Here is a 19,762-nt window from a genome sequence, read left to right as displayed (position 1 = left end):
ATAGTTCTGTCTTGTACTCAATCCACTGTCCACCATGCTCAATAACAGCAAGTACGGATATATCCTAAAAGAAGGGAGGAATAATCTGTACTCCCTTTCTAACCTGATTTACATGGAAAAAATCAAACTTTGTGCCGCAACTGACAATCAACTCCAACAGCTACTCCGGATCACCGAAGAGTTCTCACCTGACATCAAGATGCAATTTGGTCTACAGTGGCGGACTAAAAACTGCATCACCTTAAAAAATGTAACATTTGTGGTGAAAAGTATAAAGATATTGTTTGATTACAGTCATTTTGTTTGTCACAAAGCAAAGGTTTTGCGTCAGATAACGCTTCTATTGCATCAGACAATTGCAAGTAATTGCCAGGTATTAATTGCATCAGCCGTTTCTATAAATACGGCGTTGGAAGGGTGTACAAGCTCATTAGTATCCTGTTTTGCGGAGGTGGAAGCATGGCTCCATGACACCAAGAAAAAAAAAAAAAAAAAAAGTAGCTGTTGCTCTGTCTCAGGAAGGGCTTTCTATGCGTGCTATTGCTGATAAAATAGGCTGCCACCAGTCAACAGTATCCCTGGTGCTTAAATTAAAGCGTGAAACCTGTGATGTAAAGAGAAGACCTGGATCAGGCCGTAAGAGAGTGACTTCGCCTTCCCAAGATCGATATTTGAAACGGCTATGCCTTCGTAATCGCCATACTAGTGCTCCTGATCTAAAACTGGACTTTAAGATGGCCTCTGGTATTGAAACAAGTGCACGAATTATCCAAAGACGGCCTTCGGAATGTGGTCTGCATGCCTATCGACCCAAGAAAAAGCTTTTGTTGACCCAACAAATGAGGAAGAAGCGACTTGCTTGTGCCAAAAAGCATGTTTCATGGACAAAAGAGTATTGGGACACCGTCATCTTTTGACGAATCGCAATTCAACCTGCATGGCTCGGATGGGAAGCGATATATCAGAAGACGAAAATCGGAGGCATATCATCCTGACTGTAAATTTCCCCCCCGTAAGATGGTCTGGGGATACATAACAAGCAAAGGGGTGGGCGAATTAAGTTTATTAACGGAACGGTGAATGCAGAAATCTACACTGCTATCTTGAAGGAGTGTCTGAAACCTGTTATTAGGGATCACCACACAAATGTCCAAAACTGCATTTTTCAACAGGGCTCAGCACTTTGCCACTCAGCAAAATTGGTAAAATGTATGCTATTTAGATGTAATGATGAGTTTGTCTTCTTGTCTCACAAGACTTAAAACCTACTTACACCAAGGTTTTCCCTCGTTTTTTTTCCCTGAAGGTGCAGTCATACTTCAGAGATGCTGGCATTACAGTGTTGAGCTGGCCCGGCAACAGTCTAGATTTGAAGCTTATTGAAAATTGCTAGTAAATAATGTCGTCTAAAATTTCTCAGAAAAATCCAAGTAAGATTCAGCTGCAGGAGAGCATTGTAAGGGTATGGTTCCAGGAATTGGGCAACCGTATATTCAAAAGTTGATTAACTCTATGCCAGATCGTTGCAAGTCTGTAACTGCAGCTCGAGGAGGAACAACAAAATATTGAAGACTTATTTTGCTGATTTACAGTAAGTAATACTATTACGTTAACTTGTCATTTCTGTTTGTACACGTAAATGCAATAAAATGTATGTTTGGTTGTCACTATTACCATTTGCATGATTTCTCATATTTCCATTAATTACGCATTTTACGCTTTAGAAAGATATTTATGGCAGTTCAGTATATCAGGTGGTCTCTTTATTGGATTTCATTCACAAATATATATATCCCATCTAACAAATGCATTTCGAACATTTCTGCAACCCACGATGCTGGTTGTTTGGTTATTAGGAGCATTAGCAACTAAGGCCATATTACTCCGGGATATGCGGTGGTCATTCCCTGACCTTTCCGCATCCTCCGTATTTGGTGGTGACGGGCTCGAACCCCGGTCTAATCAAGAAGCGTGTGCTACGCACTGCTGCTCCTTCCCACCAGGCTACGGAGGCGCCAACCCACCATGCAGAGCAAAACACATTATTTGCAAAATTCACAAGTGATGCAGTTTTTTTGTCCTCCACTGTAGATAAATGCAAGATCCATGGGTTGCATGGAGGACATATAGTTGGACGAAACTACCAGCTGAAGAGCGGTTAACATATTGAAGCCATTACGGAGGCAAAAACATACAACTATCTGAAGTTGACGCAGGCCTACTAACACAAGGAAATCAAGGAAGAGTGGATTCAGAAATACCATCAGAGACTATTAAGCCAGCTAAAATTCAAGCTGAATGGCGAGAATACGGTCACAATCATAAACCCATACGAATTCTCAGTATTAATGTACTGCATTCGGGTCCAAGGTGGAGGGGTTTATGAGAAAAGATCAGTATAATGATGTCCAAGAGCAGCTACCAACACCCGAAGTCGGCTATCCAGGGACTGCCCATTGCCCATAAAGAAGAAGGGGGGGGGATTGACTGACTTCATTGAACAAGAGAAAAATGCGGTTAAGAACCTGCATGATTAGTTCCAGGTAAACGCAGCACCAATCTACTAAGCCATAATAAGAAAGAGAGAAAAACGGCATACAACAGTAAACCTCAACAAGGAGACCACACTGACACAGATGGAAGAAACAAAGACAGAAAGATGGGAGAAGAATAAACTCCATGGCAGACCTACAATTATAAAGACTAGCTAGATAAGATGGCTTCCAACGCTTGGCTCATGAACAGAAGGCTCTTCCCCAAGACCGAAGGATTCATGCTCGCTATGCAATACCAGGTAATGAACACTAGGAATACAGGAAATCTATCGCCAAGGAACCCGGAGTAACAGATGATACATGTCAACGATGCCACCAAACCCCAGAAACAATCCAGCGAATCACCGCAGGAGTCAATGTGATCACTCAGATGGATTACACGCATAGACACGACTGGGATAATATATCAGAAGTTAGCGCAAAAATACCAAGTAATCAAAGAAAGTTTACTACAATTCAAGTATAAGCTTCAGGCTTTACTAGCGACCTCCACTTAGAGACTATACTGGAACTCTACCATGATAATGGACAAGACGATCCCGCACGACAGACAAGAAATAACCGTCGTCGACAAGAAGGAAATGGCTACTTACCTGATCGACATAGCGGTGTCCAACATCAGCAACCTTCAGAAAACTTACGAGGAATAGATCAGGTAGTACGTAGACCTAAGACAGGAAGTCAAAGATATGTGGCAAATGGAACAAGTAATGACCATTCCAATCATCGTGTGAACCACCGGCATGGTGCCAAAGGACCTCCATAAGAACCTAGGAGCAATAATTAGGCCTTCCAAACAACACTAACTCCAGAAAGACGCAATCCTGAATACCCGTAAGAGAGTTCCTCGACCAGCAGTAACAATAATAATAGTAACTTGACACAGACAACCACCCCATGCACTTGGTACCAGTATCCGTCACGGGGTGGAAAACATCCCATGAAAAAGTAGAAAAAATTTAAATTATAATAATTTTATTTTTCTTGAAACGTATTTTTCAGTGTCTTATTAAGAATCGCATTGGAGTGGTAAACAAAGTTAGCATTCTTTTGTTAACAACAGGCGCATCGTACAGCTACCCCTTTGACAAGTTTTTATTATTAATACAGTTATTATTACTATCATTGATAATTAATGTTACAACGTTTTTATTTATAAATAAAATAATATCCTAAATAAAATGTAAACACTAGACGCTTTTATCGAAAACAATTCTTAAAAAGCAGGGGGTTTCTAAAAATAATGAATAAAATTAAAGTGACAAACTTTCCTGTTAATATTGTCGATATTTTTCAGCAGTTTTAAGGAATTTAAAATTTTCACTATATCCGAAATGGAATACGAAATTTAGATTGATAAAATCTAGCATCTTACTACTTAAGCTTCATAACCCATATAATAAACTGCTCAATTATAGGAACGTAAAAATAAAATAGTAATATGGTAGAATAATTTATTACGTACCTGGATAGTGATATATATGAAAATCTGAACGAGGAGGCCTTGGTGTGCGTTTAACTGTAGCATAGAGAGGTTCTTCAAAAGACTGAATAAAAGTAAATAATGTTATTTAAATGTTAATTTAAATAAATTTGAAAATGAATAATAATCCTAAAATATGTCCCATTTTAAAGTCGATCATAGGAATTCGTTTCAAAATTAATTTCTTGTAATATGGCATAACTGTTAAAGCAAAGCTTAGGGCAAAGTTTTGACAGTTTCACTCCATAAAATAACGATTTTAAAGTGATCTGAACATTTTAACAGTTATTGATTTAGAAGAATCCTATTACATATACGAAAAAGATAATAAAATAATATTTTCTAGGATATCATCGCTTTAGTTAAAAATGAATGTAGTATACGTACTACATTGTCTAGCGAGTTCATTAGGACTACAGAGGTTTGGGCTATTCGCCCAAACCTCAGTGAAAAAAAACATTTAAACCGAAGAGGTCGCAATGTCTGTGAGCTGTACAGGAAAGCGCTATAGAGATTTATGGGCCGAATATTTTCAAAATCGCTTCACCCGCAATGGAAATAGATTTCTGAAGGGTCGTACGGACTTCCAAAGAGGTATGAATGTGGGTGGATATTTTGACACTACAGTAAAAAGAGGTCGCTGTTTCTGGAATGTTCAAAGAATGTCACTAGATTCTTTAAATAATGAAAAAACGAGCAGAAAAAATCCGTGAATAAATGCTGCAAAAATCTGAGATGATAAAGTGAGCTGCTTAACAATCCTCTCTATCTCTACAGGACATCGTAGGCTTTTCTGACTGCTTGTTTGCACTGTTCAGAAAACTCCAATCTGCCCCTATTGCAATTCCCAGATCCCTTTCTTCATCTTTTTTTTTTTTTTTTTTTTTTTAAATTCAACCCAATCAAGTGCTTAATTTATTTGAGAGTTGCTATTCCACAAGTGTGGAAAATCTTGCATTTAGCAACATTAAAACATCGCTGCCACTTTTCAGGCCATCTTCGAAGTCTGTTCAAGTCATCTGATGAAACGTTCCTTGGCACTGATGATTAAGGACTCTGCCAATCTTTCCATCATCTGAAAATTTCGTCATCAAGCCTTCTATCCTTCGTCGATGACATTTATGAAAACGAGAAACAACAGTTGTCCAAGAACCGTCCTTGAGGAACCCCACCCTTGCTATTACACCAATCTGAAGAATATACATTAATAACAACCCTCTGCCTTTTGCCTTGTAAGCACCCAGCAATCCATCTTAGTATCCTACCAGTAATCCCAACCTGTTCAAGCGTATACAGTAACCTCTCATGAGGAACAGTGACAAATACTTTTCTAAAATCCAAATGACCTATGTCGAAATTATGCCTTAAATATAGTTCATGAGTAATTGTGTAAAAATAGCGTACGTTTTCATGAAATACTTTTTTTTTCTCTGATCCCCCATGTAGAGCAAAATAAACATCAGAGAATATCTGAAAACCCTTGAGGATGAAGTGCATGCGCAACGTTGCGTATTTACCCATATGGAGAGGTGTACTTTCAAAAAGACAATGCTACAATCAGCCACGCTAAATATATGAAAGAGTAGTTTTAGGAATATGAAGATTTCAAGCATCTGATTTCATCAGTCGAATCACCGGATATCAATCTCATTGAACATCTTTTTGAATAACGAGAAAAGCATTCTTCAGCACAAACCTTTTTTATAACTGAACAACCCCCTTTCCCCAAAAAATCAATTTAAATGCTAAGTTTTTTCAGCTTCTATTTCTTCTATTATCAGCTTCTAGTTTTTTTTTTTTTTGCACAGTACTTAAAGTTAATTGTTGTCTTACATTATTCTTCTGAACTGGTTTACTTCAAAATTCAATGACTTCAAATTAAGTTAACCTTCTATCAAGGGTTAACCTAATTCTGACCAAGGATTCACTTAACTCCACCCTACATCGTTATGAATCAATTTCAGCAAAATGCATTATTTGATTTTATTACATATATTGCCTTTGCTGAATTTGAACAATGCAATTCAATATCTATGACTTTAAATTTATGTTAGTGAGTCACCATATAGTGTTGGGGCATAAGAACACTATAAGAACATAGTGTTCTTATGCCCCAGTATCCATGAACCAACAATATAATTATGGCAAAGTTATATATAATTAACGCCTCTTGCATATGGCATCAGAGAATGTGAAATAAAATAACAAAACGAAACAATAACAAAACATAAGTTGTAATACAGCTGCTATCTTAACCCATGTAATTACAAATCGTAACAATCAATATGTGCAAACACACAAGCAAATGCATGAAAATAATGAGGAGAATAGCAAAATGTGCCGAATACTCCATGTGCTTATGTGACGAAGCAGGATGTGACATGTATAATCTGGTAAATGTACTGGATGTCAACAAGGTCTTATTTTTTTGTTAAAGATGCTGATGGTAATCTGTCTAAAAGAAGCAATGACCTGACAGAGACTTGGTAATTTGGAATCTCCTCTTTGCGATCTTCTCTGGCTTAAAATTTCTTTACCTCATTCTGTCAAATTCATCTGTTGTCTCTACTGTTCTCCCAACTCCACTAATCACTTGGAGCTCTTTGACTTCCTCTCTTTGCAACTTGACAGGAGCTTGATTGATTTTGATTTGGTAGTTGTTGGCGCATCGGCTTCTGTGGCCATATTGCACCTCCCAAGGTTTTTGCAGTACTTTGATCCAAGCCCGAGGCGAGAATCGAACCCGCGACCTTTGGGTTGCCGGGCAGGTACTTTACCCACTCGGCTAGCCCGGTCGGCTCTTGACAGGAGCAACTAAGACTCTGAGTTGTCAGAATACTGTTTATTATTGGGCTCATTCTTCAGTCAATTTTCCGTTTGCTGGACGAAAACCAGAATTTCCGAGAGAAAAGCCATTCATCCTCTCCTGAGTCCGACTGACTGGGCCTTTTTTGAAAAAATATCACAAAATTTCCTCGCGTCGTAGACGAGATTCAAACCTAGGCCTTTTCACTCGGTGATTATATAACATTGTACTATCGGCGAGGGTCAAAATGCAGAGCCTAGATCCCTCGTGGGTAGCACACTTAGTAGAATCGCCGTCCTCTTCACTCCGGGTTATTCAAAGACCTTGAGTCCCTTCGTTGATGTGAGGAATTTTTATGGGCCTTTTTATAACGTGGCTGAATTACTCGGTCTCAGGCGAGGGTAGCATTGCTTTTTCTCCGGGAAACTCTGTTTCTTGTCTAGCAAACAAAAAATCGATCACAGAACATACGTACTTCACACGGAGCAATATAGCTTTAGTCGCTGATGCTCCTAAAACCTTACTACAACAACAACAACCAGGCTCTAGAAGTAGTCAAGTACGGTCTGAACGTTACGTTCTGTGCCAGTTTTCACAGACTAGTATCTAACCGAGGAGAGACAAAATTATCAAGAGAATTAATACAAAAAAAAAAAAAAATCTACAATTAAAAATACCATTAAAAATAGCAGGAATCGAACTCAGGTCTTTCCAACTGGTATGGGGAAGACAGATTCTGACAACAGTGCTGCTCGCAAAGGCACTGTCATTGGTCAATGGGCGGTATGTCTAAAGCAAGAAGCCACCTAGGAAGGATTTTCAATGAGGAATAATTGTTTGCACCAGGAGGGCAGATGTGCCCATTTTTGAGATAGCCAGGTTTGGTGTCCCTTAAAAATCTACCGCTGAGCGAATGTATGAGGAATGGCGAGGAAGAAAGAAGATAACCATATTGCACAAAAAATCTGATGAAAAACCAATGGTGGATTAACAGGGTGAGAGATGACTGTGGAAATCGTGCGAACCAACGGGATGGTCACTGTGACTCAACTCATCGAAATTACATTGGGAGACGGCCTAGGGCACATTTTAGCAGGATTGATCAATGTACCATCCATCGGAGATGTATGAGGTAGATGAATGACTCAGCACCTCCCCTCTTGACTGAAAGTCACAGACGCTTAATTCTCACTTATCGCAGCGAACCCTTCAGTTGACTATTTGACGAATGGAAGGTATGGTGATCGGACGAATCGCATTTCCTTTCGAATTATGTTGACTAAAGACTTTGTGCATTGCAACGGCAGCATGATGGGATGGATTCCATGCATTGGACGAGAAGCACAGGCTTGTGAAGGGAGTGTTCTTGTCTTTATTTGGATACTTTAAGATCTACGATACATGTGCAAAGTTGTTTGACTTCGGAGAGATATAACGCTCCGATTGTGTGCACAAATTTCGTCCTATAACAGGATAATACACCGTGAGAGCTATGTGAAAAAATGATTAGCTGAACACACGCTGAAGGCTGCACCCTCTCTAGCTCCTACCGCCAATTCATGACTAATTCCTGACTTTAAGACCATCTAACCCAGTGATTCTCAAACTTTTTTGGATCACCGCCCCCCCCCCTAAAAAAGGCAGGTCTTTTTTTTAGCTAACCAATATAATGTGAAGCTAAATAACTGAAATGAATATTTGTCTGTTTGCCTCCAAAAACGTAAATGCAGCCCTGCATGTATGTGTGTGAATTATAAAGAAAACTATTTACTGTACTTTATTCCTTCTTCGTAAAAAATTACAACTACATAAATAAAGTCAGTTATAGTCACTTAAATTAAGTTATAAAAATTAAAGTTGATTACATAAATAAGTCATGATATTAATGGAAATAGTTAATTATATTTTAATATTTAATGCAATGGATGAGCTTGGAGATTTATTAGCTTATCAATATTACGTTTAATGTCTGTAAGTAGAAGTCGTAAATCGCCACGTTTAACAACATCCAGACAATTTGTTTTGTCAGCAATTGAGATACAGTACTGAAACCGGTTTCGACTAGATATGATGTTGGAAAAGAAATAAGTATTTTTTTTACAATTCCCACAATGCAAGATAATGGTCAGGGATTTCCTTTTGTAACCGAAATTCCTGATATGAATTTTGAAATTTTGGCTTCAGTTCAACTTCATTTTGTAACTCAATCAATTCTTCTACAAAACGTTCACCATCGTCATTATTTAAAAAAGGATTTATAACCCAATCTGGATTTTCAAAATAAGGAGATCTTCGAACCTTTCCTGCATATCTCTGGGCAACATTTCTAGATGATTACAAAAAGTTAGTAGAGTTTCATCAGCTATTTTTTCTTTTTTCTCTATTTCCAACAGATTTGGAAATTGATACAATTCACGTCGTCTTACGTTGCGCATAAAAAGCTTTAATTTTGAAATAAATGCTGAAATTTGAGATTTCGTCTTAATAAGAATTACATCTTGTCCTTGTAAATGTAAGTTCATTGAGTTGAATCTAGTAAATAAATCTGCAAGATAAGAAATATCAGCTTTCATTTTCTTGAGGTCATTACTAAGGTCGTTGTTCCTATCTTCAAAAAACTCGACAACAGTATCAAAGAGTTCATAAAATCTGTTGACAGCCACCGAACCTCGGAGTGAAGTAGCAATCGTTCAAAATCTTCACTGTTTTGATCACAAAGCTTTCGAAATATACGATCATTCAAAGAATGTGCTTTAATTTTGTTTATACAAATGTAACAGTAATAAGTTTGTAGAGAATTGTGCAGTTGATCACCAAGTTTTTTCGCAACTAAATGCTAACAGTGAATGACACAACGAACAGTAATAATATTTGGCACAGCATTTTTTAAATAAGCCATAAAACCCTTGTAACGGCCAATCATTGATGGTGCTCCATCTGTTGCACAAGCAAGTACATTTGTAAGTGGAATTTCCCTGTCTTTAAAAATCGCCCCCCTGTCGCCCCTTTTCATGCCTAACGCCCCATGGATAATTCAAACGCCTCCTAGGGGGCAATATCGCCCACTTTGAGAAGCACTGATCTAACCTCTGCGCGATGAAGTCGTAAGGGCAGACAAGTAAATAGCTACTATACAATATGAAACAATTACAGGGCATTACAGATAGCCATTCTATCTGTGTAGCGTCCTGTAATTTTCTCATGGAGCCATAAAGATAGTAGAGAGAAGGTGGCTGGCTCTAGAAGGATAGCAGGACTATACAGATAGTCTGTTATCTGTATAGCCACCAGAACACGGCAAAGCAGAGTACTTCAAGGTTAACCACATCTGTTTTTTTATTATTTTTTAATCATATTGCGATTCATTAGAAATTGCTCCACCCGGGTCAGCCATCAGCTAGTGATTAGCCTTAAAGTTGCACCAGGGTTTACCTACACCATTTTTGAAGATTTTAACATGCCCTTCCTGAAGAAGGAAGAGATCTGAGCGGAGACAGATACAGAAACCCAAATCTCCTAAAGACCTGCGACCAATATCCATCAGTTGTTCTTTACTCAAAATTTTCAAAAAAGTAATCCAGCCAAAAATTGCCCAGCATTGCTTTGCACACAGGCCCGAGTACCTGCATACCGTTCTACAAAGGAGATCGACAACTACCAATCTTCTTGATACCCTCTTCAGAATTCAGTGCACCCTTAACAACAAATCACAGATTGATATCATATTCCTCGACATAAAATCGGCTTTTGACAGAATATACCTCCCAGCTCTTTTTACCATTCTGAAACACTATTTCGGCCTGGCGGATACTTTACTTCAAATTTTGAAGTCTATTTTACTCCCTAGACATCTGTCTGTGTCCCACAATGACTTTCAAGTAACTATTGACGTCTGGTCTCAAGAGGCATCCCACAAGGAAGTGTACTGTCAGCTATCCTGTTTGTAGCAGTTTTGGAGCCTTTCCTTGCTCAGAATCCGAACTTTGTCTCTTATGCCGACGATCTGAAGTTCTACGTGAGCTCAGATCATAATCATCAGATTCATGATATCAGCCAACAAGCTTCTAGGCAGATATTGAGCTTGGAAAGTTATCTTGCCACAATAGGGCTGCATCTGAGCCCTTCCAAATCAGCACAACTGACGATAACCAAGAAGAAAGTCAAAAATGATATCTAAATCTTTGTTAGTGGGGAACCGGTGCAAAAGGTGACCGCTCATACTGATCTTGGCCTCACCTGGGACGTTGGGCTCACATTTTAGCCTCACTTTGCCAGGATGAGGCAGAAGGCGTACGTTGCTCTTTGGGCAGTGCGTCAAGAGCTCGTTGGTGTGCATCAACCAGCGCTGCTTGTTCGGCACATCCTGAGGTGCATTACGCCGATTCCTCTCTATGCTTCAGAAATTTGGTCATCTGCCTTCAGAAGTATCTCAGTTTAGAGTACTGGTTGCTTAGATGGATGAACAGGGTGGTAGGCCACCTCCTACCTATCTCCAGATCTATCCTACAAGCAAATCTGGGCACCACTCCCTGGAGACATATCATCATGACAAACAATGTCCTCACACTTTCAAGGCTTATAACGAGGCGCATTTATGCTCCATCGGTATCCACATTAATCTCTGGCCCTAGGAGGGCAAGAGGGGAGCACCCCGACTCCTGTCTCCCTCTACGTCTTACGCTGCCAAACATCGATTCCCTGAGGAACATGTTTCCAGCCAATTGTCTTCGGTCTTTAATAAATTTAGGATCCACCCTGATAGGTTCTGTGAAGACAAGCCCTACAGGAAGGAAATCCTCAAGAACTGCTACCAGATTATGAACTTAAAATACTCACCTGCTCCTGGACAAACTATTGTTTTCGTTTTTTTTTTTTTTTTTAACTTGCCTATTTGTATTTGACAAAGACTTTTTGTCTTCATGCAGTCATATATTTTGATTTACCGTATATTTTGTACATTATTGTATATTTAATCCTGTAAAAGTCTCGGGTCGAGCACGCATGTACTCTTGTTTATTGTACATTGTGTTCCTCGCACCTTAGTCTGTAAATATTCACACCCTTCTGGCACAGAGCCGTCCCGGGGTGACCCAAGGTTTCTTGGGAAATAAACTGATTTTAATAATAATAATAATAATTTGTTGAACTCTTGATTTGACCCCCTCTGAAAACACCACCCACAAAAGGGCAACAGAAATAACATAAGTGATGTCACTTACCTTCAAAATTTCTGCATGTTCAACTTTGAAAAGCACACTATTTTTATCAGCATCTCGTGTTGAAAGTCTTACCCCCAGTTTCCACAACATAGAAGAACAAACTAGTACACCAGTCGCCCTCAGCTTCCTGAAGCCCCTTAAAAGTCTGGAAATGTTGAGATCTAAAGATTGGAATATCTTAACAATTTTAAAACCATCTTCTGCGCATCAGATTCCTTGGCAGAAAAGGGCAAATGCATTGTCACGGAGGAAGCAGATAAACATATTTCTTGCAAATTACAAGCATTCTACATTCTCTGTCAGTGCTTTTAGATCGTTTGATACGTTAGGCATGGGTACAGTTAAGAAATATAAAACAGAACAGCAAAGAATAACGAAATTTATATCTGTGCCGAAGAGAATCTTCATCCAATTATGCGAACAGAAAAGAGAAAAAAATATATATCTAATAGGAGAAAAAGTGTAGGTACTAGAATGTTTAAAGTCTAGATCAGCTGATTTAAACTAGAAGTGCTGCGCCGAGACACTCACCCCACCTGAACTGACACATTGAGGTGTGAGAGAATAGAATAATATCCTTCCACATCTTCAGTTATAAAGTTTGCGGTAAACAAATAACACAGCCAGCTGGACGCATTAGAGGTCTCCGAGGGACGAGCATCAAGAACTACATTTCGGAAGAAAGCGAGATAAACTTCAGTTTTTACACAAGGGACTTGGAAGAGATAAGACTGAAACTTACATCGATTTTGAGGAGAGAGAATTTTGCCTTCATCGTGATCCCAAGCCATGCCATCCAAGATAAGACAATGTGCGTAAGGAAGAGAATGTTACGTTTTGAAGCAGTTATCGTGAGGCAGAATGCACTAACCAAAGGGACTAATCCAGTTCATTCTTCGGCCTTTCCTCTTACACTACTCAATCGCTCAAAATGAATTGCACTACTACAGAAATACTTCAAGTACTTTTTTTCTAGTTGACGCTTTGTTACTTGGATTTATATTTTTAGAATAAAAATGGGGCCTTGTAAGGGTCCCAGAAGCATGTTTATGATGAAACGTTATGAATGTTCCTGAACGACAATTTCTAAGCTAAAAGACGTGATCCAAGAGAGAAAGAATAGTTGTAAAAATGAATTGTCATCATTCTTCAAGGATTTCATTACTTGTAACCCCAATTAAGCTACCATAGTAAGCAGTAATATCAATTTACATCTTTCCTTAAGATCAGATATTGTTTTTGACTATTTTTAACAATCATATACTAAATTTTTGCAAAAAATTCGAAAACACAAGGCGAGGTACTGGTTAGATTGTTCGTGGACTATCAATTAGTAAAACATGTTTTTCGGCAACAACTGTTTTTCCGAAAAAAGTAAAATTGAGGAAGTCTGTTGTATACTAATTTTTGTCTTCATTAATTACATATTCATATCAAATTCCGATGTCGTATTTTGGATAGGAATATTGCGGAAAGAACAGTTTCAAAAAATAACTGATAAGGTGTATTTGGTATTAATAGCATTAGCAAAGGCACATGATGCAAGAAAGCAAGGTTTTATAGCATCAGCCAAAATAAAAATAAAAAAATCTAATTTCACCCATCCACTCTCTCCAAATGTTTGTCTAGTTCTGCCTTGAAGCTATTTAAGCTATCAACTTCTACAACGACAGATGGAAGTTTGCTCCAGCAATCAACCACACGCTGGCTAAAGGCAAACTTCAGCACATCTATCCTGGCGCTTCCGTAGCCAGGTGGGAAGGAGTAGCAGTGCGTAGCACACGCTTCTTGATTAGACAGGCTTTCGAGCTCGTGACCACCAAATACGGAGGATGCGGAAAGGTCAAGGAATTACCACCGCATATCCCCGGAGCAATATGGACTTAGTTGCTAATGCTCCTAAACACGAAATAACAACAAGAACAACAACATCTATCCTACAACTGTCTTTCCTCAATTTGAATTTATTTGAATTTAACAACCCTGCCGACCTTCGTATCGTTTGCAAACTTGGACATTAAGCCTGATCATCATCAATATCATTAATGAATACAGGAAACAATGGACCGAACACTGAACCCTGGGGGACTGCTCTAATAACATTAGTCCACGAAGAACAGTGTCCATTGATTACCACTCTGTCTTCTCCAACTCAACCATCCCTTTATCCATAACAGCAATTTGCCTCCTATTAATTTATAGGATAAAAACAGAGAACACACAGCTACGGATGAGCAGAGCAGAGAGGGGCGGTTCTGGTGATGAGCATGAGGAGGAGGAGGAAGAAGTTCCCCAATGTAAATTTAATGCAATAAGGATGTGATTATAAAACTTATGAGTTTTAGAATTACGTCCATGGATACGCCAACCAAAGAAATATCTGTATATGATCAGCATTTTAAGCAAGACATCTTTTACCGAAATACTGAAGTTCGCCTTAGTTCATTTGTTTAATGAATCAAGCATCTTTGCATATTATAAGCGAGATGTAGTTACGAAAATAATGCGCAAATTCACTGCATTTTAAAGCATTCCTTAGAGAGACATTTTGCATATTTGCACATACCTCAGTCATTATTGTCGTCAACATTCCCAGTACTTACCATGATTAAAATGACGATGCAGTGAACTAACAAACGAAAAAGCCTCACATTTCTATATAGACAGGAGCAAACAATCAATTTAGTTTTGTAGAGCAACATTATCAAAGTAGCTCTGCTGCATTTTGTTTTTCTTTATGTGTTGTAGGGTGTTAAGTGAATCAACGACTAAGATCATATTGCTCCGTGCATGTTCTGAGGTCGATTTTCTATTATCTGGAAGAAAAACTCGTTTTTTTTTGGGAGAAAAACCATTCTATCCTCGCCTGAGACGTACTAACTCAGCAACGTTGTGAAAATGGCCCATTAATATTCCTCCAATCATCGACGGGTCTCGAACTCAGGTTTTTGTTTGGAGGATGGCGATTCTACCAACTGTGCTATGCACGGTGACCTTTTATAGTGCCGATGATATACTAAATCATGCCCGTTAATTCCTGGTTATGGATCGGATATTAAATCTTATATTTATTCTATTTTCTTTTTCTGGAATAAAAAATGAACTCGCTACTATCCTCTCTAATTTAGTATATAACCAAAAAAATGCTGGAACAAACTTTCAAGTCAATTACAGGATTAACACCGGATTGGTTTATTTTCCTGTAAGCGCCACAGCAATAACGCCATGAAGTACCAGCATATCGTACCTTTAATTGTGTTTTGTTTCAGAGTAATTTTGTTTTTTTTTTAATTTTTTGCTTGTAGAAAAATATGCGAAAAAAACTACATACTGTTTTTGCACGTAACTCATTTAGCTCTTATAAGATAAAACAGCCTCAAGAATAAAACTGTTAATATGATACGTTATATGGTTATTTCAACTTCATTTATTAGGATTTCTTTTTGACTGGATGGTAGTTGAGCTTGCCTATTTTCAAAGAAAACTCCATCGATCCACATACTGCTGGCACCAGATCATCAATTTCCATTTTCACCACAAATTTTAGCACTTTAATCAGATGGCCGAGACAAGAAAATTCTCTGAAAGTGATCTATTAAATACAGATAATGAAAGTGTAAGAAAAAAAAATCACAAGTTGTTTTTCTTTTTAGTGGAATGACTGAGTTGCATTTCCTCCTCTATGATCTTTCGTGACATGCAATAGGATGGTTAAAAATCCTGATATTAAGTTCATCGGAGTAGTGAAATTTCTCTACGCTTTCTCTTTGCGCACCTGTTATCTCCATGGTAGTACCCTCGTCTCCTACGGATGACATCTAAAATATGCAAGCATACCTTGTACAGAAATATTGGTTGTCGTCTTCTTGTGTGAACAGGATGTGACAACTGTCATATTTCATTCTCTTGGTCCCTATACCTGCCATGTTCAGTGTCACAGTTTTATGTCAATGCATTTCAGAGAAACACAGTGGCGAAAACAGCAAGTGAAGATTTCTTTATATTCTTCCATACACCTGTTAACTAGATTGGTGCAGAATATTGAAATCGACGTTCTATTAAACAAACAGGTAATGATAATAATTAGAAGCAATAGAAAGTATTTTAGAGAACATAAAAAGATCAGGTATAAAGGCTGTTTACTTTCCAAATTAATCCACAACATAGGAGACTTTATTAATACAATAAATAATACTGATAAATATACAATAGGATGCCTCGAAAGGTAGAGATTAACTATAAATTTTGAAAACTTATACTGATAAAAAAATAGGCGATTATTAGGGCAAATAACATTAGGATTAGTTCTGATATCGCAATAAGTGAAAACATATTATAAATGAAAGTTAAGTTTTTTCTAGAAGAAACAAATAGATAGTTATTTCCATTTTATTTTATCAGTAGCGTAGCATTCCCATTTCATTTCATTTACCATTTATAGAAAATATAATCAGCTAAATTTAATAATCAACACTTTATTAAACTAAATTTAATAATCAACACTATATTCTCATTATAAACTAGCCAAATTATTATTATTTTCCTCCATACTTTCCATCAAATTCAAAAGAGTGGATCTCAAAAGGAAAAGAGGAAAGTCCTCAACAGCCGAAAAAAAATGCTAAAGTCCATTTCATGTAACACGCATCCTAGTAAAACTTATAGAGGGAGAGAGAGAGAGAGAGAGAATTACAGTCGCGAACTAACTATCAGCAGACTAAATGCAACTTGACCTGAGTAGTATGAGTAATTCAACGTCTGTCTTAGATTTTTCTGTTTTCTTCAAATTGAAAATAAACTCCAGGAAAGTTTGACATCTGTTTTCCAACGTCATCTAAAGTTGGGATCAATAGAAAAGTTCAGTCACAGGAGAAGAGAAAAATTCGCTCACGTCTTCTGAGAATTCTCTTTTTGTTGTTCACACAAAATAATACTGCCGTTAGAGAGCAGCATATCAAAAGTATACTCTCACTCTCTCTCTCTCTCTCTCTCTCTCTCTCTCTTCAGTTTCTTAAAGAAAGATCGCTTGTGTGACAAACTTGTCAGAGAAGTGTACAAAGTGGCTCTGACTTTATCAATGTGTTCTCTTGGACAGACAAAAAACGACATGTAAGATTTCTGTGCCAATATCTCCTATTGATTACAAGATCTGACACTAAAAGTACCTTTAATCTTATAACTGTGATTTCGAATTTACGATGGGTTACTCCATAAAATTATTGTGCAAGCACATTTTAACTTTGCTTGAAATACTCTCCCCGAACATACATTTTGTGAACAGTTCGCAGCGAGCGTAATTTAGTAATCGTTTGTGCATTGATAATTATCGTTGAATTGGTTTGCATGAGTTATATTTTTTGTAATATTTTCCTAGAAGCTGTTTGCTATTTGTTTCTGTATTTTGTACGCAGTTCAATTTACCACGAACTCGAATATGTTTCCTTTGATGGTGCGTGGATGCAAGAGCAATGCTTGTCTGTCAATCTGTGGCGTGCTCTCTCTGGTTTGATTTTGGCTCGTTGCTTTCTGAGCTGATTTATTTTAATTATATATCTCTTTTTTTTTAATAATGTATATTTAATGCGCCTTCCTAACCTCGTGCTCCACCAATAGATATTTCTGATGTCTCCATTCCTACTCAGGTAATGAATTATTTTCTAAGGACCATTTATAGAAATGGTCAATCATAAAATTCTGGACATAAGCACAGAAGAACAAAAACGTCTCCATTTCCCTCTTGAACTCCAACGTCAGTGATATAATTCCGTGCATAAAAGCAGCACCAGGAAAAGTGAGGCTATTTGCCACTAGACTAGATCCAAATACAACATGGCCCCTCTACAAGGCCAAAACTAGAATCAACGTCGACATTCATCAAATGACAACTAAACATAGCATTTATGCATCATTCCTGATAATATGTAATCATCGAGACCCAAACAGCCTCCTCTGCCCGAACAACTGGCCTCTTGATATATCTGTGAGACATAAGACCACTTCATTATCTATCATATTCAAATCTTGCTCACAAAAACCGATGAATGGATAAGACAGTCTCATAAATGTTTAAAGATTTAAATTATTTCAGTTGTTTGCGGCTTATCTAACCTGCTCAGCCACTAGATATATTTCTCCGAAATCCGGAATTTCAACTTCTCAATTCCCGAGGGCGCCGGATTTTAAAGACTTTACTGTACCTTTCTTGGTATCTGCAGATTCTCATGGAAATTTGCAAATTGTTTCAACAGATGTTCGTAATTACGAAATTAGTCTATTTCTATTTTTTTTCTCAAAGCATTCATCTACTTCCCAAACACATATTAGCAAAAATTAACTGAAATAGTACTCCACCTACGAGGAATCTGTGCATTGTGCTATAAATTATATGTCTTCTAAGGCCGGTCTGTCTGTAGGATGAAATGCCCTTCGCTAGGAACACCTTATCTGCGTCTCAGACTGACTAACTCAACCCCATTTGAAAAGGCTGTAAAACGAGAACAAAATCCTCAAGGAAGAAAATATTTACACTCACATGCGCACATAGATATATTTATATTTCTTTTCTTTGGTAAAAAAGAATTCTAAAATAAATCCCAACTCACTCAGGAAGATTAGCAACTTTCTTTAAACAAAATTTTGCCTGTTTCAAGACATTGCGATTCTGCTCTTTAAGACTCCTACATCGGGAACAAGCGTGCAGAAAATGAGAAGGGCATTCCCCTGTCTCTGCTATTTCGTATCAATAACAACGGTATCAACGTACGTCCGTGTTTACGGTGAAAAAAAAAGGGAAGGAGACAAGATAGAAAAGCTCGCTGGAGTTACGATGACAGGAAGAGGAAGATAACCTCGGAAAAAAGTAGCGCAAGGCCTGCTGATCAAATGTATCAAAGCGGAATGACCCGGCTGTTTGTCTCCACATATATTCTTCCATTTCTAGTCCCAGTGAGTACTGCAGCAAAATTCATTTCGAACTCGTATGTAATACGCAAGAAACAGTTTTATTTTATGAGCCATCTGCTAAATGACAAGCAATCAGATATTTGAATTTTCCCTAACTTATGACTCTAATAAACTTTCGCATCATATCGGGAATATTTTATGTACAAAAAAGGTAATATTCAGGTTGGTGTGGCATTTTGTCTTTACTGAGAAAATACATTACATATTATGACACATACTATGCATTCGAAGTTTACGTTTTTATTTTCCGCGTGTTTTATGCTTTCTGCTTCCAATTAACTTTTTCTGTGTTTTATCAATGTACCTTTACTGTTATGCCCGTAAAGAAATAACACAAAGAAATTTTATAAAACATAGCTGCAATAAATATCACGATATTTCTCAAAGTTTATATTTCTTTGACGATATTCTACTATTTGATAAATGTTTATGAATCTAAATGGAAAGCGAAAATTAAATTGTTATTTTATTACTGCTTTGCTCATAGATTAGGATTGAATAGTTCTAAGGCTTAGCTACTAACCTAAGATAGATGTAATCGGTTTAACTTAATAATCCGGAATACTGAGCGAACCACAAATACACTGGTTTATCATTAAATTTGAATGGCAGCGCTATTGTACTCAAAGTTCGATGAATTTCAGTACATGGTAAGAGAATGAATGCACAAGAATACGCTGACACAGTTGCAAGTTCTAACGTGTTATACCAATGTTATACCAATCCATAAGTCCAA

At 37.7% G+C, this 19,762-nt stretch overlaps 1 protein-coding gene across 1 annotated transcript in view; it reads right to left on the bottom strand.

Annotated features, from left to right (window-relative positions):
• Positions 1–19,762, bottom strand: part of LOC150084459 (cell adhesion molecule Dscam1-like) — a 643,445-nt gene that overhangs the window by 22,536 nt on the left and 601,147 nt on the right. Inside the window, exon 23 of the mRNA XM_090376243.1 lies at positions 4,021–4,102. Within this exon, the coding sequence (XP_090232369.1) occupies positions 4,021–4,102 (82 nt within the window). The remainder of the gene's footprint in view (positions 1–4,020; positions 4,103–19,762) is intronic.

This window comes from Mastigoproctus giganteus, chromosome 6, assembly GCF_048544385.1.
Source record: "Mastigoproctus giganteus isolate SK-2022 chromosome 6, ASM4854438v1, whole genome shotgun sequence".
NCBI classification, from domain to species: domain Eukaryota; kingdom Metazoa; phylum Arthropoda; class Arachnida; order Uropygi; family Thelyphonidae; genus Mastigoproctus; species Mastigoproctus giganteus.
Note: the sequence above shows the minus strand (reverse complement) of the source record. Positions and strands in the feature narration are given on the sequence as shown.